General features: G+C 43.9%; 1 protein-coding gene across 20 annotated transcripts in view; it reads right to left on the bottom strand.

Annotated features, from left to right (window-relative positions):
• Positions 1-10897: 10897 nt before the first annotated feature.
• Positions 10898-26050, bottom strand: part of RBFOX2 (RNA binding fox-1 homolog 2) — a 252347-nt gene continuing 237194 nt past the window's right edge. For 19 of the 20 annotated variants that reach the window (XM_054032407.1, XM_054032385.1, XM_054032330.1 and 16 more), the window contains 3 exons: positions 21366-21454; positions 19967-20039; positions 10898-17070 (listed from right to left, as the gene is read on the bottom strand). In XM_054032407.1, the coding sequence (XP_053888382.1) occupies positions 17026-17070; positions 19967-20039; positions 21366-21454 (207 nt within the window). In that variant the 3' untranslated portion in view covers positions 10898-17025. Of the gene's footprint in view, positions 17071-19966; positions 20040-21365; positions 21455-26050 lie in introns of those variants that run through there. The other variant, XM_054032400.1, reaches the window with a different exon arrangement.

The raw sequence follows: 26050 nt of genomic DNA, 5'->3' as shown, positions 1-26050 counted from the left end.
AATTGAGCCTCAACACACAGATTGATGGGCAAAAGCCATCTCCCCAATCAGTGAAGCCATTGTAAGCAGTTCCCCCCCAACCCCCAACATGGATTTGTTTGTGAAACTCCATCCCTTTCTCCTCTATGCCCCAGTCACAAAAACAAAAATATTTTGACCTAACCTAGTTCCATGCAGTTGGTCACAGTTTATCAGATGACTGGCTGTCATTTTCTATGCTGGTGTGCTAGGGTCCCTTAAGATATGCTTTTTATATTGATGTCATCCTCATTCCAAATTTTTTTGCTTACTTTCAACTAAGGCATGAAATCAGAAAACATGAGTGGAACTAATGTTATTCTCTTTCCCCACTTGAATCAATTATCCAATCTACTGGCCTTTGCAAAGGACTAACATCAAGTCTACAAAACCTTGAATGAATCTAAACCACTTGTTGTTTCCAGTGTTGTTGTAGCCATGTTGGTCCCAGGATATTAGAGAGACAAAGTGGGTGAGACAATAGCTTTTACTGTGAAGCAGCAGTTGGTCCAATAAAAGTTATTACCTCACCCACCCTGTCTCTCTAAAACATTTATCAGTAATAGAGCATGGAAAGCCTTGGAGGTTATCTGCAAAGGCAACTGTGAATACAAAAACAAAAGAACATAATCTAGAATATCTTGGCTCTCTTGATTAGGTCCATAAAATCTAGTACAACAATCTTCATAAATTGTATATGACTTCAGCTCTCAGAAGTCAATTTGTGATTGCAGCTGATTCACTCTCTCTTAAAATATGGAGAAAGTCCAGCTAACTAATCTCATTGCTAATGGGCCTACCTAAGTATCTCCATCTTCGGGGACAAACTTTGACACTCTGATGGGTTGGCCATCACAGTGCATTGTTCCCCTTCTTTTATTGTTACCAAATGACATACTGATGATTAATTCCTGACTTCTCCCCAGATGAGGCCGTATGTCTCACTCTGAGCTGGCTTGTAGCAAACAAACAGATACATTATGTCAGGGGTATGGATGCTCCACTCACTTAGTGATTGAAGACACACAAAATGAAACACTTTTTTATTCAAGGAAAAGAGGCCATTTATGGATAAAAATGAGTTTTCTGATTTTTAAGAAGAGTGGAGAAGCTACCCAAGAGGAGGGAAAAGACCAGAGACTCTGATTTTAAAGGATTCAGTGTGGCAGCCATTCCCAAAATAACTATTTTTTCTCTTTTAATATATTGGGTTATCCTGTAGGATTTAAAATAATTATAAATAATATAGGTATGCAAGAAGATGTATGAGCTTTGGATATATCCTTTTCTCTTTTTCTTTCTACCCTTGTTTCATAGAGGAAAAGGTTGATTTGGGGATTTGACTGGAAAACTTGTTCACTTTATTTTTATGGTCAATGTGATTCTTGTTATTTATATTCTTGTTCTGGTAAATAGGTTGTATCTTGGCATACAGCCCTTGGTGCTTCCTTTGATTTTATCTGCATCCAAATGTTGCTATAATCTCAGACTCTAACAATCAGGCAAAAATTGCTTTTTCTACATTTTTATTATTCTTATTAATCAGAACACGTGGTAATGGATGAATGTCTAATACATTTTCAGTTCACTAGAATAATTAAATAGTTATTTGAAAACTATTCCCTCAAATGGACATGCACTGAGTGTCAGAGGGCAGAGACACTGGCCTTATCATGAAGAGGGATCCATCTCTTGGCCATATTATTCCCAAGTAACTAGATCCAAAGAGGAGGCCAGAGAAATGAAGGATAATGTGGTCAATTTAAGAGTCTGCTTACACCTGGAGTAGGACAGAATACTAATTCCTCACCACCCTATAATCCCTATATTGGGCAGTTGTCACTGTATAAACATATGAACTCTGATCAAATATTGAGGTGATGTTTTATAAATGCAGTGGATTAGGAAAACTGAGAAAAACTGGTACATGTGTATAGGTTGTTAAAAGTCAGGCGGCAGGACACCGATTGGGGAAGCAAAACTTGAGGTTGAGAAATACTCTGAATGTGGATTTCCCAGTCCAAAATTGTTTGTTACTCCCACAGACTTCAACAGAAATTTGGATCTCTCAGTACCTCTAAATATCAGACCATTTCTATTTAGGTGCCTAAATATGGATTTCTGTAATTAATTGTATGGTCCCTAGTTTGAAAATTTCTACCAGTGTCTAATTTCACAAAACGTGGAGTCTCTTCTCATGCCTGGCAAAGCTTTTAACAGGGTGGAATGGGGTTGGCGCCACTACTTTTAACTTGACAGGCCAGATTCTTCTCTTAGCTGCAAGGTGTGGAGCCAAAGTATCTCCATGGAAATTACTGGAGTTATTCTAGATCTATACAGTGTAGCGGAGAGCAGAATTTGACCCTGTAAATGTGGATTTGGAGAGCTACATTTTGCTCTTGCATTCATTAGTGCTGAACTAAGGCCTTGGCTGTAATAGGCAGTAATGGATTTTTCCCCAGCCCCTTTAATCCAGGTTGTGACTCAAGACAAGGATGCCCCTTCTCTTTGACAAGCTTTTGGATCCATGGCAGTCACTATTAGACAGAATCAGGGTATCCAAGGTACTAAGTCTGGGAATACAGTAGTAATGTGACATGCGGGTGGAGTCTCCTTTTATTTCTCCACCAAAAGCATCAGTCCCCTCCTCTATTGCCATTTATTGAGACTTTTGTGCTTTTGACAAATTTATAATCAAATGGACAAAAATCAGAGCTGCTGGTTCCCTTACAATGTTGTTCAAAAATAACATGGTGAGCACTGGAACGTCAGTGTCTGAAATAGCTAATGATTTGGACACCCACCTGCTTTCAGAGGCAAGGACATGTAAACTTGAATGCTCCTAAAGGAACAATTATTTCTGACTTGAGAAGGTGACAGGACCTGACCCTTCCCTCTGCGGTCTTGAAAACAGTCTGAAAATAAACGTTCTTCCCTGTCTGCTTTATGCCCCAAGGCTCCAATCCAGCACAGACTTATGCATGGTCTTAACTGTACATACTGGCCTCAGTTCATTCCCTGTTCTATCTTCCTTACATAATGTACTGAAATTAACAAGCTAGTTGAGCTCTTTTGTACAGGAAGACGACAAAGAGGCCAAACTCTGCTGCTAAATGGTACCTCACTCACTCCAAGGGAAACTTTGCGCTTCTCCACCCAGTGATGATACATAGTGTGCACCCTTCATGTTGAGGCAGACATCAGGATATCACACCTGATCACCAACTTGGGTAAACAGAGCAGGAGCTTGCTTGATACCTTCCACTGCTGAGCATGCTGGGCTCTTGCTGTTAGCCCAATGTACCCGCTGGAAATGTAGAGCACTGCTAGAATTTCAGCAGCTGTGGTCACAACTCCAACTGTTAGAATTAGATGTAGCTCCAGCAAAGGCAGTATAGTTTCACCTGCTTCCAGTTGCTCTAAATTTAGCCTCTAATTCCTTTCTCTCTCTAGGGCACCATTTTCCACTGAACTTGCTGCAAAATTCTTGGTTTAAAAAAAGGGAGGTATTTAAAAAATAGACAAAGTTAAAGATTTTTCCAACGAGTGGTGCTCTGGTAAAGGAAGGCAGGTGCTAGACTGAGGAACAAAGAATCACCACTCAGAGGTACACACCCACATGGCAACACCACCTATCACAACGTGTGAAAACCCAGGACTGCTAATGCAAAAAAAACAAGAATCGGTTACTCACAAGATATGTTTTGCAGGATGTATTGTGCACACATACATTCCATGACCCTACAGTGGAATGCATATGTGCACAATAACTCGACGGAAAACAACAACATAGTATCAACTTGGGACAAAACCACCACACTCTGGGAAGTACAGTGCCCGATCGGTCTATTGTGCATGCCCACATTATTGGGATCCTGAGTTTACCTGGCAAATCTGAGACTTTATGGCAAACGCAGGAGAAATTTCCTGATGGCTTGTGGTAGTTAAAATGTCCTTGATTTGCCTAATGGCTCAAGAGGTCATTCCAGATCCCTCAGGTTTCAAAATGGCTGCGCCATTCTGTCTAGTACAGGGGTAGGCAACCTATGGCACGCGTGCCAAAGGCGGCACGCGAGCTGATTTTCAGTGGCACTCACTCTGCCCGGGTCCTGGCCACCGGTCCGGGGGAGCTCTGCATTTTAATTTAATTTTAAATGAAGCTTCTTAAACATTTAAAAAACCTTATTTACTTTACATACAATAGTTTAGTTATATATTATAGACTTCTAGAAAGAGACCTTCTAAAAAAATTAACATGTATGACTGGCACGCGAAACCTTAAATTACAGTGAATAAATGAAGACTTGGCACACCACTTCTGAAAGGCTGCCGACCCCCGGTCTAGTACCTGGGCCAAATCCAAGACCACAAGTCTCAGGTGAATTAACTTTCCAAAGAAATAGGGTGAAAAAACGTAGTTCTTCATCAGCAAGGAGCCCATGTGCAAACACTCACAATACAGAAAATATAAGGTTTGTTGCTGTATAGGGAATTCCTGCCCTGGGAATGCAGAATGTGGGGGTTGTGCTTGGGAGCACAGGTCTACAGCTAATGGAAGCAGGAGGTATGGGCCCTGGTTGGCAGGGGAGGGATGGGGTACCATCACAGGTTGGGGTCTAAACAGGGACGGGACCTATGAGCACAGCGCCTGTGCCCATGAGAGCACACAGCCAGGAACAGGGGCTGTAAAAGCTCAAGGTCCAGGTAGGGAAAGCACAGCATGTGAAATCCTGGCCCCAGTGAAGTCAATGTGAGTTTTGTCATTGCATTCAATGGGGCTAGGATTTCGCCCCGGGGTGTTCATGAGGTTCTGGGGAGTTTAGGGCCTGGACGGATCTGGGAGTTCAAGACTAGGGTACAAGAAGTATGGGGCCTGAAAAGGCGTGTGTGTAGGAGGGATGTGTGTAGGAGGGGTGGGAGGGAAGGGAAAACCTTGCATTTGGCTCCCAAGGCACTATTGTGTTTTCAGGGGATTCAGGCTTACGTCTTGGAGCACTCAGTGTTACAGCAGCATTTCCATCGAGGGCGAAAATGTATCAGTTGCTTAGAGCATTAGTTTGTGCCCAATTTGGGGCTTGAGGGTATTGACAATATGCAGCTGCAATGGAAAATTTCATATTGCCCATAGCTGTCCAGTAATAGCCAGCAACAACTACTTGATGGGGAGGGCCCTGCACCGCTGTAGCTCTTCTGGTGAAGATGCTCTAAGCTGACGGGAGAAGCTCTCCCGCTGACATAGTACTGTCTACACTGGCGCTTAGGTCGGTATAAGGTATGTCACTCAAGGTGTGGATCATTCACATCCCTGAGTGACGTAAATTATACTGACAATCTGTAGTGTAGACATAGCCTCAGTCACTAGAGTTAGCAGTAAATAGTAATAATATATGGAGATATACCTATCTTATAGAACTGGAAGGGACCCTGAAAGGTCATCTAGTCCAGTCCCCTGCCTTCACTAGCAGGACCAAGCACTGGTTTTGCCCCAGATCCCTAAGTGGCCCCCTCAAGGATTGAACTCACAACCTGGGTTTAGCAGGCCAATGCTCAAACCACTGAGCTATCCGTCCCCCCTGTAGTTATTGGAATTACATCAGAGATGGATTTGATCCTCAGTGTGTCTTCAGAGACCTTTTTCTGTCTTCATCAAGCTTTCACATCTTTCTACTGCTGCTCCCCCTGCAGAGCCAACACACTAGGGTACAGCAAGCTGGATTGGACTCTGGTTCACACATTGTTGACAGTGTTCTTAACTAGATTCTAATACACTAGAATAGTGATTGCCTATATCACAGCCATAAAGAGCTCTGCTTGGCTGCCAGAGCCCACGGGGAGTTTGCAAGGTTGGCAGCTAGAACCCCTGCCCCTGCTTCCTTCCTGCTCCTTTTTAAATATAAAATGGGTTACCTGACTTGAGTCATTGAGACACAAATATGTAAAATCCACAAATGTGGAGTCTCCTGCCATATTTACCATCATTTTTTGTAAGCTTTGGGTGGGTTGCCCCATTTTTTCCCCCTTTTCTTTCAACCCTCCCCTCAAAAGCCCTATGTCTGAACAGTCACAGAGTTCGAGGCTGCAGCTAATTCCACAGCCGGTCAATGTTGTTCCTGAGTCATGGGAGAGTGTCATCTCCCCTCACATGATGAGGATGCTGCGACCCCTGGAGCTGTTGAGTATGTGACTGACTTTGTGCTCTGTAGAACCAGGGCCTCTGATTCATAGATTCTAGAACTGGAAGGGACCTCGAGAGGTCATCGAGTCCAGTCCCCTGCCCTCATGGCAGGACCAAATACTGTCTAGACCATCCCAGATAGACATTTATCTAACCTACTCTTAAATATCTCCAGAGATGGAGATTCCACAACCTCCCTAGGCAATTTATTCCAGTGTTTAACCACCCTGACATTTAGGAACTTTTTCCTAATGTCCAACCTAGACCTCCCTTGCTGCAGTTTAAGCCCATTGCTTTTTGTTCTATCCTTAGAGGCTAAGGTGAACAAGTTTTCTCCCTCCTCCTTATGACACCCTTTTAGATACCTGAAAATGCTATCATGTCCCCTCTCAGTCTTCTCTTCTCCAAACTAAACAAACCCAATTCTTTCAGCCTTCCTTCATAGGTCATGTTCTCAAGACCTTTAATCATTCTTGTTGTTCTTCTCTGGACCCTCTCCAATTTCTCCACATCTTTCTTGAAATGCGGTGCCTAGAACTGGACACAATACTCCAGTTGGGGCCTAACCAGTGCAGAGTAGAATGGAAGAATGACTTCTCGTGTCTTGCTCGCAACACACCTGTCAATTGCGTCACACATGTGAAATGTACTTGATCAATTTCATGAGATATTTATGGAGGCTGAATTCCTTCTATGTGGACAGAGGAGAACCAAGTAGTAGTAAAAATTTTAAAAAGCACTGCTGCTTTTAACTCAAAGATCTAGGGTTTTTAGAGCTGAGCCCGAGGGGACGGGGTGGAATAGTGCGGAATGGGTAAGAGGTTTAGTGCATCGGCTGTGCTAGAACTGTCAATTCATGGAAAAGATAATTTGATATAAACAAAGATTAAGTGAAGATATTTTTAAAGAGCTCCACAAAATCAGTGGCTTCTTGGCTGAGTTACAGTCTGCCGAGCAAAGTGACTTTGTAGCTTTACATTTCCTACTGACACATGGAAATGTGATTTGTGATTGAAAAGATGGTGAGTTTAATCACCAGAGAGAGTCGGGACTAAGCCTGCCATTTGCACATGGAAGAACAAGGCAGATGCAAAACAGATGTATTTATATCCTTCCATTAATAAAACAAGCCGAGTCAATCCATACCGTTGTGCTAAAGTTAGAGTGCAGCACTCAGCATGTCCTTAAAAAGACAAAGTACCCACAAACTGGGACAGCTGCTCTCAATGAAGGCACTGCACATCTTCTCTCTCCCATGTGTGCACAAAATCTCGAGACCATTCCAAGGGTGATCAGCTCACAGCAAAGCAGGAGCCAACTGTTGCATGATTTGTCAACATAAAAGGTCAATTCCTGCCTTCTGGCACACATCTTGGGATATTGGCAACTGCGCTTTGGGTGTCAAGAAAATGCTTCCGCCTCCACTTTCACCAAAGAGTAACAGAAGCAGAGTGTGCATGGTTAGAAACAATGCTCTCCTCAGGTCTACCCCGGGCCTTTTCACACTCACTCTTGAACAGGCCTTTCCAAACGCCAGCTGGTGGATGGTGTGTACCTCCAACCTGCTAAGCTAGACATGAATTCCCAGTATGTCTTTGCAAGTGCACTTCTGCCCTCTCTTGCAGACTGTAAGCTCTTTGGGGTAGAATCCATTTCTGTCTGGATGGTACTTAGCACAATGGAGCCCACCTTCTAACTGGGGCCCCTCGCAGCTAATGAAATGCAAACAATACAACCCAATGTTTGTTGAGAGCCAACATGAAGCCAGAGGTTGAGACAATAGAACTGGAGAGTGAACCTGGAACATGTGGCATGACAGTGCAGAATGCACCCAGTCTCTACGCACCAGTCTGGAGAGAGACTAGCCATGGGAAATAAACCCAATAGGGCAAAGAAATAACCCCCGGCCAGTGCTCCAAAGTCAGTGCTTTTTGTCTCTCAGAATGGGGCTCTCAGAACAGAAACACTATTTGTGAAAAGAAAAAAAGAAAAGGGTGCTCTCCACTGGGTCCCAAAATGTTTCAGAGCCATCACTGTTATCAGGAATAATTGTGATTTTCTCAATCAGCCACTAGAGGACAGACTAGCAGCACCAAAGTGCTGTGAAAGCAAGTCCATCACCTATTATTAAAGAGTTGGCATCTCAGTGCAGTAGATGCATAGATGTGAAAGGCCAAAAGAGATCATGGCAATCATCCAGTCTTACCTCCTGCCTAACACAGGCCATAGGACTTCCCTAAATTAATTCCTTCATCAAGTCCGATAGCTGTGGTTGAACTAGAGCAGATCTTTTAGAAAAGCATCCAATCTTAATTAAAAAAATTTCAGTGATGGAGAATCCACCACAACCCAATGGTAAATTGTTCCACAGATTAATTTCCCACATTTTTTTAACAATGTGCCTTATTTCAATATTGAATTTGTCTAGCTTCAGCTTCCATCCATTGGATCTTGTTATACCTTTATCTGCTAGATGATGAGCCCCCTATTATCAAATTTCTGTTTCCCATATAGGTACTTATAGACTGATCAACTCAGCCCTTAACCTTCTCTTGGATACCCTAGACAGATTTAGCTCCTTGAGTCTATCACTATAAGGCATGTTTTCTAATCCTTTTATTGTTTTTGTGGTTCTTCTCTGAACCTTTGCTAATTTTTCAAGTGAAGTGTGGGCACCAGAACTGGACACAGTATTCCCTACTCCCACTCGAGATTCCTGTTTACAGAGCCAAGGATTAGCATTAGCCCTTTTGGCCAGAGTATTTGATCACCCCCAAGTCTTTTCCAAAGTCACTGCTTTCCAAGATAAGAGTCCCCCACTGTGTATGGCCTACATTCTTTATTCCTTGATGACCTTATACTTGGCCATATTTGAAACATATATTGTTCACTTGCACCCAGCTCACCAAGCAATCCAGAATACTCTGTATCAGTGACTTGTCCTCTTCATTATTTATGACTCTCAATCTTTGGGGCATCTACAAACTTTATCAGTATTGATTTTGTATGTTTTTTCTCGGTCACTGGTGAAATTGTTGAATAGCACAGGGCCAAGAACCACCCCTGTGGGATATCAATAGAAACACGCCTGCTCAGTAATGATTTTCTGTTTGAGACCTATCAGTTAGCCAGTTTTTAAATCTATTTATTATGTATCATGTTGACTTTGTATTGTTCTAGTTTCTTAATCAAAATGTAGTTGGGTGCCTAGTCAAATGCCATACAGAAGTCCAAGCATATTACACCAACACTACCACCTTCATCAACCAAATTTGTAATATAAAGAAAAAGGATATCAACATAAACCCATGTTGACTGGCATGAATTGTTTTACCCTCTTATTTCTTTATTAATCAAGTCCAGTATCAGCTGTTCCATTATCTTACCTGGAATCAAAGTCAGGCTGACACTTACTTGGGTCATCCCTTTTTAAATACTGACACATCACTGACTTAACTTCCAGTCCTCTGGAACGTCCTCAGTGTTCCAAGACCTATTAGAAATCAACATTAATGGTCCAGAGTGCTCCTGGCCCAGCTATTTTAAAACATTTGCATACAGGTTATCTGGATCTCCTGATTTAAAGAAGTCTAACTTTAGTAGCTGCTGTTTAACATTCTCCTTAGTTACTGGTGGAATGGAAAATAGTTGAGCATTAAATGATATGAATACATCCTCTGGCTTTTGCCCAAACACAGAACAGAAATATTTATTGGACATTTCTGCCTTTCTACATTACTATTGATAATTCTACTATTTCCATTTAGAAATGGACTAATACCTTTGGTAGCATTCCTTTTGTTCCTGATGTACTTCAGAATACTCCTTATTTTCCTTAATGCTGCTGGCCACAGATTTCTCCTTGTATTCTTTTGCTCCCTTGTCAGCTTCTACAATTACACGTAATTCTGCCAGCACTATGATTTATTATTTCTCCCTCATTCTTAGGATCATTAGCCTGGAAAACGCATCTATTTCAAGGGCTAATAATAATACACTTGCATGATGTCTTTCATTTCAGTATTTCAAAGCACTTTATAAAATATGAATGAATTTAAACCTCAACACTTGTGTGCGATAATAGGTATCCTCATTTTACGGGCAAAGAGGATCAGAGAGTTTAAAATTACTTGTCCAATCTCCCACAGGAAATCTACGCAGAGCCAAGATTAGAACCTAGAACTGCTGACTCTGAGTCATGTGCTGAGGCCATGCTAACACAAATGGCAGGGTGGCTGGGTACACAGGTTTAAGGCAAATGGCCCTAAAGATGCTGTGGGCTGAAATATTAGCTTTTTACCCTCTAAAACGGGGTTCAGATGTGGATTACTTATAGGTGAAATAAAGTCTCAAATCATGTCCACAGTGAGTGGGATTTTCTGCTCTTAAGAAAACAGGATATGGATAACAGGGAGTGCTGTAGAAGAGGACTGGGAGATACGGACAGCTTTGGGGGCCCAATGTATGAACCTGGTAGGTCAGGACTGAGGTGCATCAGCAGGGCGGAGAGAGCGCCTCTCCTGTAGTCTGGAAGTATTCTCGGCTTGACTTACCTGAGCTTTACATGTATCTTTTTTTTTTTAAAAGCCTCTCTGCCCTCAAAAGTGAAAACAGTGAAATTCTTCTGCAAAGGGGAATTGGGCAAGAAAACCAACGATGTTCACCACAGAGAACCCATAAACAAACACTCAGGACACATCCGACTGGTGTTTCTCTCTTTTATTTAAAAACAGTGCTTCATTACCATTTGCAAAGGGTGAGGAAGGGCTCCTCCCTTGCTTAGAGTTTATAAAAGCCAGCAACATGATCAATAATTTATACACATGGATAGTAATACAAAAAAAAGGAATAAAAGCTAAAGATCTAACTACTCCGACCTTCACAATTCCAGCTACTTGATAATAATAGGAGTAACCCAATGAATACTGTATGGTCTGAAAGCTACTATACAATATGATACTTAATGAGGGGGGGGCAAGAAGTTAGAGACGGTCACAAAGCCCCGGGATGCAGGTACTGCTTCTCCAGAGTCAGCAGAGAAATGGGACCCTGAACAAGCAGCTTGGGCGTCCTAGGAAATGATCCAGGGGAGAGGAAAGCATCCAATTTTGATGCATCCTATGTCCCGAGGGTACCTGGCAATGGAAAGGTGGTGGGGAGACTGCATGAAGGGGCGAAGTCAGTCGTTGCCACTGGAGGTTCCGTGGAATTTTAGCCTTGCATTGAAAAGCTCCAAGTCTCAGGCAGATCTGCCCGTGAGGTCAGTAAACTCTCCACCAGCTCCATATCGCTCTACAGCCCTGGTTCTCGTTTGCTATCGGCCCCAGGTTTTTTTTTTTTTTTTTTTTTTGCTCCAGCTATTTACAAGCAGAATTGATAACATAAAAAGAAAAACAAATCATATGCCCTGGGGTAAAAGAGGATTACTTCGTCACTTGAGAACGCAGCCAAACCCAGCTGCCAAAACTACAACACGCGCGCACACAAAAAATACTGTCAAGAGAAAAATAGAAGAAAGTGACTGAAGCTGAGACTATTTATGTGGGAGGCCAGATTCCCTTAACGAGATCACTCCTCAGGGAAGCAACAAACTGACCCCCTCCCACCCCCCCCCCAAAAAAAATCTGGCAAAAGAGAGACTTATTGACCAGCTTTAGAATCAATCCTTAGATTACTGGCACTTTGCAGATTGCCAGCCAAATGAATACTCAGGTGGACGGCTTTACACATCAGCAATTCCCTTAAAGGCAAGGTTCTGGCTGATGTATTCTTACTCTGCTACCAGTCTTTGCCGACTGGCTGCACTGGCACTGACCTTATTTGTCATCTTCCTGTGTAAGCTTTCACCGGTTGCTGCCAGAAACATGGGTAGGACAACAACTGCAGGTGGTCACAACACTTCTGGAATGTCCCCCTCCACTGTTAGTGGTGGCAACCGATTCTGGCCTTGGACGTCTTAGTTCAATTTGCTTTGTAACCTGTGTGTGTTCTGGGTAGGGGTGTTACATTGCATACTGCGAGCTACAGGAAGGACTCCACCCTGGAGGATGCCCAAATCCTACTTGGAAAGGGCCCCATTTCATACTCTGGCTATCACATTCCTGCATGCCTTGTCGACTGGTGATTTCATTATAGAATAAAATAAGTTGGGGGGGGGGGGGGAGAGATCAGTAGGGTGGGGACAAGGAGGGAGGAGCTTTTCAGACAGTAACATCACCAAAAAATAGTGTTTTATGCAACAAAGAATCAAGTCTCACTGGTGTATACTACAAAATGTTTGACATTTTCAAGAGCATGACAAAATAAAAACACACCGAAGTTTACATTGGATGTTCACCTTGTTCACTAGTTTGTTTTTTTTCTCCTATTTTAAAACAGTGCAAACAAGTAACACACTCTTTAAAAACCACTTCCCCCTCCGCCAAGGCATGGACTCCTCAGACGCGGCCATACTAGAGGGGTGCAAGCAGCAAGTTATTCTCCAAGCTGCTCGTGTGGTTTCCCTTTGGAGCTGGACTCAGCAAAAGAAGAGTTCCCCAGAGCCAATATTTTTTTCCCTTCTTGAATTCCTAAGTGCTCCCCACACCTATTCTCTACTTGTCTTCTCCTTGGGGACTGGGGTCGAAGGGGGTTATATGAAGATTTGCAAAGCCCCTAAGGTGCCTACATAGCAGAGCTCAAAAAACCACAATAGCCAGGACCTCATTTAAGAATGATTCTCACCAGAAAGCTGCTAGGCTATGAAATACTTTTATAAACATTTTATACCAGTTCGGCCCTACCTATACTGGGGTTTCAGACATTACTTAGATCTCATATAGAACTTTTCATCCATGGTTTCAAAGGGCTTCACAAAAGGAGGATAAAGTATCACTATCCCCACTTTGTGGATAGGTAAAACTGAAGCACAGGGAGGTGAACTGACCTGTCCACGGTCACACTGCAGAATCATTGGTAGAGATTAGACTAGACCAGAACCCAGGTCCTCCACTCGCAGCCTAGTGCTCCATCCCACTGGACCACACTACTGCCCCCACAGAGGTCAGCTATCTAAGAATATAATTTAAAAGTATGGCTTTGGCTAGCATGGTTGAACGCTACTGTAGACAGGACCTCCATGACTGCCTGCCCTACAAATGGCTGGTTATAAGAAGTTGGTAATTGGTACACTAAGGGCTTGTCTACACACAAAAGTTGTACTGCTTTACCTACGCCAGACTTATACTGATATAGCTTCTTCCCCTGTGGAAAGGGGAATAAGCTATGCTGGTATAATGCACCTTTATACCAATATAACAGCACTCACATTAGGATTGTACCAGTATAACAATATCATTAAAATCACCCCTCTAACCAAACTAGTTATACTGGTACAAACACTGGGGGGCAGACCAGACCTAAGTGGCTAAAGACCTGAGCCAAGTCCTGTGTGAGAGAAACTCTTGAACACTGATCATTACAGGGCAAAAGTACTAGATGTTCTCAGTGACAAAAGCCTGCCCCATTTCTACCCCCATTCTACTCATCGCTGTAAAAAGCCTGAGTATAATTAATTCTGCATAGGGAGATATAGGCCTTCCTCAATCTTTGGGACAATGGATACTTCAAAGATTGATAGTCAAGGCTTGGCTAATCTGAATGGAAATAGGTCCTTCGTATCATGAGCTAATTCATTAAATGTCATCTGTGGAATCAGAGTCCTTGTGTTTGCCAAGTGGGATGGAGGAAGGGATGAAGGGCTCTTGCTTGCCATGGCACAGAATTCATAGGTGCAACCCTGCTGCAAAAATCCAGCTGCGGTAAAAGCTGTCTGGGAGGTCTTGGTTTTGGAAAGTATCACCTGGACTGTATGGATGGTAAATGTCTAAAATTACAGAACCAACTTCTGTAGTCAGCAGGGCAAAGGGCTTAGTTTCCCCCCAGCCCAGTCACCACAGAGTAGGAATTAGGGAAACCCAGGTGCTAATACACTGAGGGGCCTTGAACAGTGATTAATAGATCAGGGCAGCCCCCACCGATGCATTAGGGGCCTGGCCTTTGTGGATCAGAAGTTGGTGACAGTAGGTGCTAAAGCATTAGGTGACCCACCCTCTGCAAAACCCAGGCACTTATGTGACAAGAACCCAGATTCTCAGCACTAAGCAGGGTTATATTTGCCAAGCACAGACCCTACTTAAAAGCAGAAGCGTGTTCAGCCTTCCCTACAAATGGAGAGGAAAGGGGGCAACCAACCACATGCTGCGCTGCCATGGTGCAGGAGGGCTCTTGAGAAAGTGGAGTTTGACCTTTCAGAAGCTACAGTCAGAACCAGCTGAACTGAGACACATGAAAGGGGCTGTCACTGCAGTGCTAAGCAAGCTGTGTCCCCCCTCTCACTCTGCGGCCCCACAGCATCAGCAATTTCTCCTTCCTGAGAGTAAGAAAAGAGACATCCTGTTTTCACTCCCCCCACCACCCTAGGTGTGGCTATGATGAACTCCGTTTGAGGCTTTTGCTGCGTCTCAGCTCCAGAAAGGAGTCTCCCACCCCCATCTGCCACATGATGGAAATTGGCTTCCTTTCAATATGACACTAGAAGTTCTAATGGAAAATTTTTTTTCCCACTCAACCAGTAAAAGCCAAAAATCCCACCGTCCCCTCATTTCCTTGATTTTGTGAAAGCCCCAACACCCCACTCCCCCCACCCCGTTTTCAATCTAACTAAAATATTTATATACAAACAACAAAAATTGTCATAACTGCAACAAACCAAACTTTGGCTTGAAAAAAAAAACCAAAAACAACAAACAAAAACGAAAAAAGTGGCCAACAGGCTGGCAGTTTGGTGTCCCCTTGTTCTAGCTATTCTTCCACAGAATCAATAGCTTTAGGGTCTCTAGCTTAACTCATGTCTCCCCGATCCTTCCCACTTCAGGCACCTCCTCCCTGCCAGGCACAGGGAGGACGTATGCTGAGGGGAAGAGCAAAGATGTGTTTGTGCATGGCTGGGTCAGTGCACCTCCCAGACAGCCCTGCTCACTTACAATGCTTAAAGTTCAACGCATCTGGTTTCCTATTCTGGTATCAACTGTTGACAGAGAAGCAAGTGTATGGTGGCAGGAGTTGAAAGGCTCTAGCTACAAATCCACACCCCACACTGCCCTGCAGGGAGTGAAAAGTCACCCCCGGACCAATTCAGCTAGACAAGGGAGCCAAATGGAATTGTGCTTCTCTCTCTGTTTCTCTAGTGTCTAGGGTTAGATAAAGCATCAGAGAATCTGCCTTTGATTGCAAGAGTTGCTGAGAGTATAGCAATAACTAACAACTGGAGGGGAAACAATTCCTCTGAGTTCTAAAATCAGCTGTTGAGAGCAACGGCTCCCTGCCACAGTGCTACTCCTTGCAGCAACCTATAAAATGCCTGCTTTTTAAAATAGAAGAATCACTCTAGTTACAAGAGCAGAAGGAAGATGGGCTTGGGAGCCGTGGAGCCCTTCTAAATAGTCTCTCTGCTTTAGAATCTTACAGTCTGTAGTGTAAATGTGGACTGAGCAGTCCAGGTGCTCTTTGCAGGATACTGAGAGGCTGGATGAATGGCCACTGGGGCTCTAGATTAAATATTTAAGGGCCCCAACTAGATCTAGGAGATGGGAGGTTCCTATGACTTCAGAGCTTGTACAAACGGCTTCTGCCTACCGCCAGACATCTGAGCTATCCAAAATCACTTCAGGAACAGCGTTCTGAAATAAAACACACTCTCTTCCCCTCACACACACTCCCGTCCCCCTGCAGCTGATCCATGACTCATTTATTGTCTTCACACTACTTTAATGATTTATTTGCAGCAATGCCTATGTGGCTCATGGTGAATAGAGAGAGGGACTTTGAATGCTGAACCTCAGAGCAGCTCAGTGTGGCACCGATGCAGGGTTCTTCAGCCAGCTTTCTTCCCCATAAAGCTGCAAACACTCGATAAATCTAACCACTCCTTGATGTCCGAGACACAAGCACTCTCAACCATTGCCGTTACTGCCCACGTTTGCAGCATCACACCACCCAATCCTCAAGGAAAGAAAGGAAAAAGAGGGGCAGTAAAGGAGAAAGACCTTAGAAAGCAGAGGAAGGACAGACAGTTACAGTCCAGTAGTGGACAACAATCAACTAGGATTAGGTGTGTGTGGAGGGAGAGATATCAAGAATTCATTTCAAAGTCTTGTCCCCAACTGCAGTTAATACCCCAAGTCTTTGGGCAACTATACAGTCCTGACACTACTGAAACCGTTCCAAGTGTGTGCATGTCAGACGGTGATAAAATGCTGGAAGTCTCTGCATCTCCCCTCTTTTCAAATACAAACAACTACTTCTCTCCAGCCAAAGCCAATCAACGCGTCCATTCAAAGAGCAGAAACACAGCAGGAAGAGGCTCTCCCTCACATCCTCCTGTCTCACAGGTGCCAAGCACCAGACCCAGGTAAGTAACTTTGTCCACAATTAATTGCATGATATTGGTTCCTAACATCTTTCCTTATCATTAATTGCCTCTTCCGTGATTGGTAGGATAAGCTATGCACCAACATACAGACACGGAAATGCATTATTTTTTACCACAGTTAAAAAAAACAAAAAACAAACAAAAAAAAAGCACAATCTTTGGAACAAAAGAATTAAAGGCAGAAATTTAAAGGAAAAATACATATTCAAAGAACATAGTGAGGTATAAAAAAGTATTTTCTCTTTTGTTTTTTTTGTTTTTCCTCCTCATCTTGCTATAGAGTTCCTCTACTAGTAAATATTGCAATAGCCAGGCCTCATGAACTGGGGGGGCTGTCCCACTTGCAGGAGCTCACGTCACTTCAGTAGGGGGCGAATCGGCTGTAGCCACCTCGGTATAAACTCGCCTGCAGAAGTTAAAGGAGAAAAGAAAAGGTGATTAGGAGCTAGGGGAGAGAAACATTCATAGCAATGACAAAAACTCCATGAAAGGGATTGGAGAGAGTGCGTCCGGGTGTTGATCTACCACCTTTGGAGCCTCCAACTGGCAGATGAGATGGGAAAGTCAGAAAAAACAGACACCAGGCACAGGTGGGACAGCCTCACAGACAACCAGTTAGTTGAAAGTAGAGTTGAGCAAATCTCCCAATCGAAACAGCTCCAAGGATCTCCGAGTACAATTCTATGTTTCTTTTTGGATGAATCCGCTAGCATTTCAATAAAAAGAAGAACAGGAGTACTTGTGGCACCTTAGAGACTAACAAATTTATTAGAGCATAAGCTTTCGTGGACTACAGCCCACTTCTTCGGATATCCGAAGAAGTGGGCTGTAGTCGACGAAAGCTTATGCTCTAATAAATTTGTTAGTCTCTAAGGTGCCACAAGTACTCCTGTTCTTCTTTTTGCGGATACAGACTAACACGGCTGCTACTCTGAAACCTAGCATTTCAATGTTCATAACAGCAGAGATACAGTATTGACTGGAAGCAGACATGGCGAGGGTGAGTTCTGTGCAAGCTGCTCCACTCACCTCAGATGCCCACACACCTCATTCCTGACCTGGTCTAACCTGTGTCTTTCCAGTCATGTCCCCCACCACAGCTCTTTCCCAGCATCTCACTCCTAGAGTGACCAGATGTCTCGATTTTATAGAGACAGTCCCGATATTCAGGGCTTTTTCTTATATAGGCGCCTATTACCTCATCTCTCTACCCCCGTCCTGATTTTTCACACTTTCTATGTGGTCTCCTTACACACTCCTGACCTGGAACACTCCTTGCTGTTCCAATCCCAGGAATTCCACAGCCCCATGCACCTCAGTGTTGGTCTGCAATGCTTCCAATGCTCGAAGGTCCTCATGTTCCTTTCTATAGGGGGTTTCTTCCCATTCAGAGCCCTTAAATATATTGACCTTGGGATTTAGGAATGCAAGAAGCACTAAAGATTAGGGAGAGCCAAGCAAGCCATCTAGGTCTGTTCCCTGCAAAGAGTCCTTGATCCATTCACCTGCCATCTTTCCTATATAGTTGTGCTTTGCTTTACAGAGCAATGCAGGGGCAGAAAAATGGCTCCTTCTACCTCAGCTAGCCTGCTCGGTGTATGTATCAGAGTCAGATCTGACTTTACTAACCAGATAAGCTTTTGCTACTTTTTATTCCTCTGAGCCCTGCAGAGCTGAGTGATGGAACTGGAATCTATTCCTTCTTGTACAAAACAATGGTATACAAAGTCCCACGCACTGACACCTGTGGAAACCCACTGAAGGCAATGGGTGCAAAGGTGGCACTGAGGGCCTAATTTTTTCCTGACTTTCATTCTCATAGCTGACAGGTTGCACACAGCCAATCATTGTGTTGCTCCTCAACAACCTCATTCTAGTGCCAAGGGGAACCAGGACCAACAGCTCCATTGGCAGCTCTCTGAGGGCCAGGAGAGACAAGACCTTATTCTACCTCCCTCACCAAGAACTAGTATTCTTTGCATGCAACACAGTTTTTAAAGTTAAGGTAAGTGGTGGTGAGAGGATGCCTTGCACTTTCAAGCTTTGCCACAACAGTTTCCAAAGACTCCATCCAGTAGAAGCAGAAGCAGCCAAAGCGAAGGCCAGGGTGTACAATGGGGCCCAGCTGGGGGTACTCCTGCCCTCAGAATTGTGTAGGGGAGACCGCCCACACAGTCTGGGGACACTAGGACTAGGTGTGTGTCTCTGCCCTTCCCCTCATGTGGGCTTGGGAGAAAGCTACAGAGCAGGGCTGGTTAAGGGCAGAAACAGACAAATCAAAGACCTTTGGTCCTTATGGTTACGTCTACACTGCAATAAAAGATCCATGGCTGGTCCAGGTCTGCTGACTCGGGCTCACAGGATTTAGGCTGCAGGGCTATAAAACCGCAGCGTAGAGATTCAGGTTTGGGTTGGAGCCCAGGCACTGAGACCCTGCAAGGGGGGAGGGTCTCAGAGCCCAGGTTCCAGCCCAAGCCCGAACGTCTATGCTGCAATTTTATAGCCCTGCATCCCAAGTCAGATGACCTGGGCTCTGAGACTCAGTGCCGCAGGTTTTTCAATACATGGTAGACGTATCCTTGGAGAACTTTCTGCAGGTTTGAATGCACTTTTTCTGCCCTGTGCTGATTGGCTGTTGGCTCCAACCCTCCCCCTTCCCTCACAGTCTCTCTGCCTCAGCATCACCCCTGTTCCCCTCTTCTCCCCTTCCTTATTCCCCTCATCTCCCTTCCTTTCAATGTCCCCCTCGTCCTTCCTTTTAATTATCTCATCCTAACTGTACCCACCAAAATAAGGCAAAGAGTCACAGCACTAACCTGCTGTTTGCCACCAACACATTGTTCACTCTGATTGTGTGTGAGCCCCCTTCCCCCACCCTGTTTCTGTGCTGTCTGGTTAGACTGTAAGCTCCTCAGGGCAGGGACCATCTTTTATTGCTGTGTTTGTACAACACCAAGCACATGGGATCATGGTCCATGACTAGGGCTCTTAGGCGCAATGGTCATATAAATAGTAATAATAAAGCCACACTATCAGATATCACCTTTTTGCTCTCCCCATCCCCCTCCTAAGCACCAGAACAATAAGACACTGCTCATCTCCAACTGCAGTAACAGATCTGTCAGGCAATACAGACAAGTGGGCATGGACTAGCTGGAGAGCTTCCTTGCAGTGAGAGACCTCTTGACTAAAGAGAAAAGGTGGTCGATAGAGACTCTCAGCAGCTCCTGTGCCCTGGGCAGCTATTCGCCATAGTAGGAATGAAAGAAATGGCAGGAGGACAGAAAGAAAATCATACTTACCACAGCGCCAACTCCGTAGCTAGCGGCAGGGGCAAGGGCGTGATAAGGGTCTGCTGTGTACACCCTGCCATAACTGAGGAAAGGGGGAAAAGAAAAAATGTCACTGCACAGAGGGATTTAGATATTGCTCTTTGACCAGAAGAAGGGGTGGGGGATGTTCCCCCCCCCCCCCCACACACACACACACCTGCTTGAGGCAGCCCCACTCCAGAGAGAATCTATGGATACATTGTATGAGATGGGATGGGAGAAAGGCCTGCAAGGAGGGGACACACAAAAGCCATATTCTCAATTAGCAGGAGCGTGGTGAGAGCAGCTGGCATCACATTTAGTGCCCCCGCTACATCTAGTGGTGCGATTTTGGAGGAGGGCAACTACTGGTACTAGGGCAGCTGCCATGATTACAGCAGCTAATTGGAAGAGAGAGAGGACTTGTCCAGCATATGAAGATAGGAGTGCAAGTTTTAGAGAGGGATAAATGAGAGATTTTTCAGTTTGCTGGCAATTCCAAAAAAATTTGAAAAAATTAGTTTCAGGTCAAATAAAACCTTTTGTTTTGACTTTAAGTGTTTTTCTTTACGTTTTTGCATTTTCAAAATCAAAGGAAATTTCAAAATAAAAAGTGGTTTTGACACCAAAAATGAAACTTTTCACTTTGAAATGTCAAAACAAAACATTTAGATTTTTTCAGATTTTTGGGAGGGATGCGGGGGAGGAGAGTTGGCCAAAGCAACACAAATTCATGAAATGTTTTGGTGTCACTGAATTTGCCTTTTTGACACCCCCACCCCCCAAAAGTTTTGGCAGAAAATTTTCCCCCAGCTCTAGTAAGGCTGAAAAGTCACATCATGCATTTGAATTAATATGCAATTTTCACTGTACAGGGAGATAAAAGACCTTATGACATTCACTCTGATAATAATCTGAATAATTCCTTGCACATATACAGAAGTTTTCATTAAAGGATGTCAAACTATTTTGCATGGTAATTCTTACCATTTTACAGATGGGGAAACTGAGGCATGGAGTGATTCAGTGACTTACCCACAGTCACAGAACAAAGACATTGGAATATAAATCATGTCTCCTGACTTCCAGTACCTGACCCTAACCATAAAACCACGTTGTCTCTTTTGACAGAAGACCAAAGGGGTAAGGGAGAAACCAGGCTTAGTGCCCTATCCCATATACCGGACAGCTACAGAGCCCAAGCCTGGAATGGCCAACTGGACATTTTCCTCTAAAGGAAGAGAGAGAGAGAGAGAGAGAGAGTGTGTGCGCGCTTTTGGGGAGGAGGGGGGAGACGAGCGAGAGTAATGAGGCAGAGGAGTATTTAAATGGAGTAGCAGTACTCCATGAACCCCTGAGCACACCAAGCTTGCCATTCCTCCTTACATACCCATCGCTGTAAGCTGCTGCAGCGGCGGCAGCGGCCGTGGCTGCTGTTGCAGTAGCAGGCTGTGCATATCTGTAGGCTGCATATCCACCCTGCAGGAGAAAAAGAGAACGGACTTTACAGATACCTGTCCACCAACAGAAAGCAAAACTCACACACACCACAAGGAGAGGAAGTGTTTCAAACTGCATCAGCTCCCATGTTACATTCTTCACAACAGAGTCACCCTCTAACCCCTCCATGTTCTACCCCTCAGTAGGCAGTTTAGTGAAAGGCATAGGCTGAAGGAAATCTCATATGATCATTCGTGTGGGAAGTTACAGTTGGTGTTGAGGAGGGGAAAACCAGGACAGAAAAGAGCTAAATTTGGCTGTTGTACCTCTATATGCCCCTTTGCCAGAGTTGGGGGAAGCTGCCTAAGAAGAGAGGTGTGGGCTGCGGGCAAAGGAACATAACAAGGTGTTCTCTTTTCCAGCAATATGCACTTTAGAAAGAAAATCACCCAGGGAAACTCCTGCTTGTGTTTCTTTGCTGTGAGAGGGACAAGAAGTTTAGATATTACCTGGTTCAGATACACAAAAGAATGATCAGTTAGTGAAACTCCCAGAAACTGAACCAGGTGCAACTAACTGGCATTCTCGGCAGAGGCAGCAAGGATTAAACGTTTAGAGAGACCTAACTAGCCTTTTTCCACTTTGGGTTGGCCCCTCAAAGTAAGGCTGAGGCATGTTGGGGACCTCTGGGCATTACGTCAGGGAAGCTTGTGTTGTTGCTGTTGTCCATGCTATAGTTGCTCTGAGAATAAATAGAAGCCTTTTAAAAGATGCTGGGATGCTACAGATCACAGGAGGTTGTTCAGAAAGTTAGTTACAGCTCCCAGGGAATTGGCAAAATTCATCCTAAATCCTGAGCCAAAGGTAGATTTGTGGGTCTCTGAGTGGAATTCCTGAAAAGCAGAGAGACAGGCAGTTCCTTCCTTTTCCCCCTTCTCTGGGCTGAGAGAGACCTGAGTAGTCAGGCAAGTGGCTTTCTATATCTTTCATGGGGCAATTAAAGGTAACCTATGGACTGAAGGTATATTCCTGCTCAGAATGGAGACAAAGGCCCATCTGAAGAGGTTTCTACTGTCAGAAACCAGGATAATGAGCTTGATTTACTGTATAACTTTGAACATGGCTTTTATTAACCATATGGGGACAATATGGCCATGGGGACAATATGGCCAGTGACTCCAGTTTGTGCTATGTGATTCTGAATCACAGGGAGCCATTACTAAAGCCAGAAAACCCCAGAGACAGTTTTCAACATTTACGCAGTTGAGTAGGACCAAAAACTGGCCTTACGTAGGGTTAATGACAACTTTGCCATCATTAGCCGACACATTTTTTGTCCAGAGGAGGGCAAAAGCAAAAACTCAAGCTCATATTCAATCTGAGGGAAAATACATGATCCTTTTCCTTGTGAAGTTTGTCTCAAAGTTTTCTTTTTAAAAAGAGGCAATGGCTTTTATTTTGTTTCCATTGCCTTAGTGGTGCTACTTGGAATGAAGGATGGGGAGCTGAATGGAAGACAAGTTTGCAGATGCTTTCTTACTCTGGAGGAGATGAAGATATAATGTGGATGGGTAAGTTAGGATCTTCCTGTTAATGAGATACAGCATATTGCAAATCTTCACCCATTAAACATTACATCATCTTTTTAAAATGGTGTGATGTCACTGCTTTTACCCTCCCACTCTTAGCTGGCTGTTTTTTAGTCCCGCCGCTTAAATTTGCTGGGTTTTTATACTTTATTGCTGATCCCCAAACATAAAAGAGAGAGGGTGCCCGAGGTACACTCAGTTTATCCATATTAACTTTCCCCAGCAAATGCAAGCAAAACTTCAAATGGACATCACCACTGTACTCTCCTAGTTTATGAGATTCCTGAATTCTTGGTATGTCTAATGTTCAGACAGATGCAAAATGTACCCAGTTCCGCAAGTTAGTATTACATGCAGGGCAGCCTGCATCAGAATGTGCCCAGATTCTCACTCTCCCGAACATTTACGAGCCACATGGGAGATCAGCAGCCATGTTTAATGTGAGTGGAGGTTATTGTGAACATAACAGCAAGATGCAGTTTGAAACCAAAAAAGGTTTTCATTTATTCTCTTTTAACTTACATGTCATATAACGGGAAAAGGGACAGAGGGACTGGAATCAGGTGTGGGAAAGGTAATGGCGTAACATCTATTAATCAAATTAAAAACTAAGCATGCTGACATCTGGAGCTAAAACAACCAGCAAAATCACCACGTTCAGACTCATATTGGCTAGTTCTATCTATCCCAGCATTCTCTTGGGACAGCGGTTTGTCCTAGGCTCTACCACAAGCTCGGTGAAGTACACAGCCTCAATTACTAGAGCGTGCAGCCACAACGACCTGCTATTACGGAAACAGTCAGTCACCACTGGAGTTAACATTCCAAACCTTAACAATCCCCGCATCCCGCCCCAAAATAAAAACATCTCCCACCCTAGCCCTAGCCCACACCACAATGTTAATAATTATAACAAGCAATAACCCATCTGTTATATCAGAGAAGGGAACAGAGACTCCACTGAGAGATTTAGAGCGAGATGTTAACATTTCTTCAGCCGACTGCACAACAAACAAAAAACAGGAGAAATATTTCATTGGAGAAATGAAGTTAAGAAACAGCTGACATGTGTACTGGTCTTAACCATGCACTGATGCAAAATGGAAGCTACTGTTAATTAAAAAAAATTAAAGGATACATGTATATACACACATAATCAGACCTATTTGATCTGGAGCTGTTTACATATTCTATGTGTGTACAATAAATAAAACAAAAAACAGGGACTAACATCACTATGATACGTTCCTGAGCAAGGACCGCTTCTGGGGATTCAGACATCTGGATATATCTAGCTTTACCTAAGCAGGTCCGAATACACCAAAACGGGAAAAATAAAAGGTCCCATTTCTCACTCCTTTTCATTCCTTAATAATTTCTAGTGAGTTTTAGGACTTGTAAAAGGCAAGGGGAAGCTCTGTGGGAGTTTCCTTCCTCAGCAGCAACCCCTGCTTTTCCAAACCCATGACCCACACATAGCTCCGTCAATGCATTTCAGATCCCACACAGCTTGTCCAAAGCACCTACAATGTCTCCATCCTGCTATTCCTGCCCACGCACAACTTTGCCTGAAGTAAAAAGCTAATCCATTAACCCACTCACAGGGGCGTACCCCCAATGATTTCTGATGCCACTCTCATCAGGGATTGTAGCGTATTTAAATTGCGTCACTATAGGATATTTTCACTGAACTTGCATGTTCATGTCATCCAATGAAAAAGACAGCTCCTGAATAACTGCTCCATATTTCTCTAGTGCTGCAGAGGGACCCTACCCTTCAATGGCATAGTCCCTAAATACCCAAGGCAGCTGTGCAATCTCCCTCAACCTAGTTAGCTTTTTTTAATACCTCCAAACTGTGTGTCAAAATAAAGGAATGGGTCTGGACTTCTTGTGAGAATGCGATGTCAGACACCTCCCTACCAACAAGGCAGTAACAAAGCTCTGCCTCAAGAAGGGAGGAGGGGCAAGGAGAAGGGCTGTATGTATTTAGTGCGCAATCAATTGCAAAGAGAAGGCCCTTCTACAGCAGGTATGGGTCTTTAGAGCACACACTATTTTGGCTGGGTTGAGGGAGATGTGTGAAGACAGATGAGGACAGTCTAAGCACTGCTTTGGCGAAGTGCAGATTAGCTTCATTTGAGTTCTTTTACTCTCAGTATGTCTCAAGTGCTGAGAGAAGTTGTCTTTAATGAACCTCTCCTCTTTTGTGGCTATATGGAGGGCCCTACAGGCTGATTCCATTGTCCTCATTTGTCAATCTGATTGGATTTTCCTAGGTGTGTGACAGACGTCCCCTGACCTCAAACTACTTTTCTGAGGGCCAGAGGACCAAGGTAAGCAGATACCAGCCATGACCCAGCAACAGAAGGATAAGTCAAAACATCCCCAAAATTTGCCAAAATGAAAATGTGGATTTTTTCAGTATTAGTTTGCTGCTGCAAGTACCTGAAAATTATTTGACAACTGATGTAAGTATGAAGCTGCTGTCTGACTGAAGCAACATTTCAACTGTCCACTGAAGATTCTAAAGGCAGATAGCAAGTGTTTTCAAGTTGCCTACACTGCGCTCTTCAGCACAAAAAACACTCACTCTCTTCCACACATAAGAGCCAAATGGGGTAATCATAAACTAAACAGACCATAAGGAAATCCAATTACATCTTGCAACAAGCTTCCCCTCTCCTCTTTCAGTGCCTTATTATTCAGGCATATTAGCAAGTGCCCTTTCTCTGGAGTGGCAGAGGACAGAGAGAGCGAGCAGAGAAGCGTGTTGCTCCATAGTACTGAACCTGAGCACCTGCATACCTCTTGGTGTTAGAGGTATTTCCAGAAACATGAAGAAAAGGACAGTCCATGCAGATGAGTGTGTCTATATACTCACTACCCTATCTATTTTGGGGTTGCAAGTCCAATTTTAGGAACCCTTTGTTTTCTAGGCCTAGCGCGTCTTTTCTCCATTCCCCAATGCCCCTATAACTGAAGGTTAAAAAGCAGAAGGGGCTGGAATTGATTTCTAGGATGTCTGTATTAGAAAGCTGGCAGG

Source organism: Malaclemys terrapin, chromosome 1, assembly GCF_027887155.1.
Source record: "Malaclemys terrapin pileata isolate rMalTer1 chromosome 1, rMalTer1.hap1, whole genome shotgun sequence".
NCBI classification, from domain to species: domain Eukaryota; kingdom Metazoa; phylum Chordata; order Testudines; family Emydidae; genus Malaclemys; species Malaclemys terrapin.
This window is presented reverse-complemented; position numbering and strand designations above follow the sequence as displayed.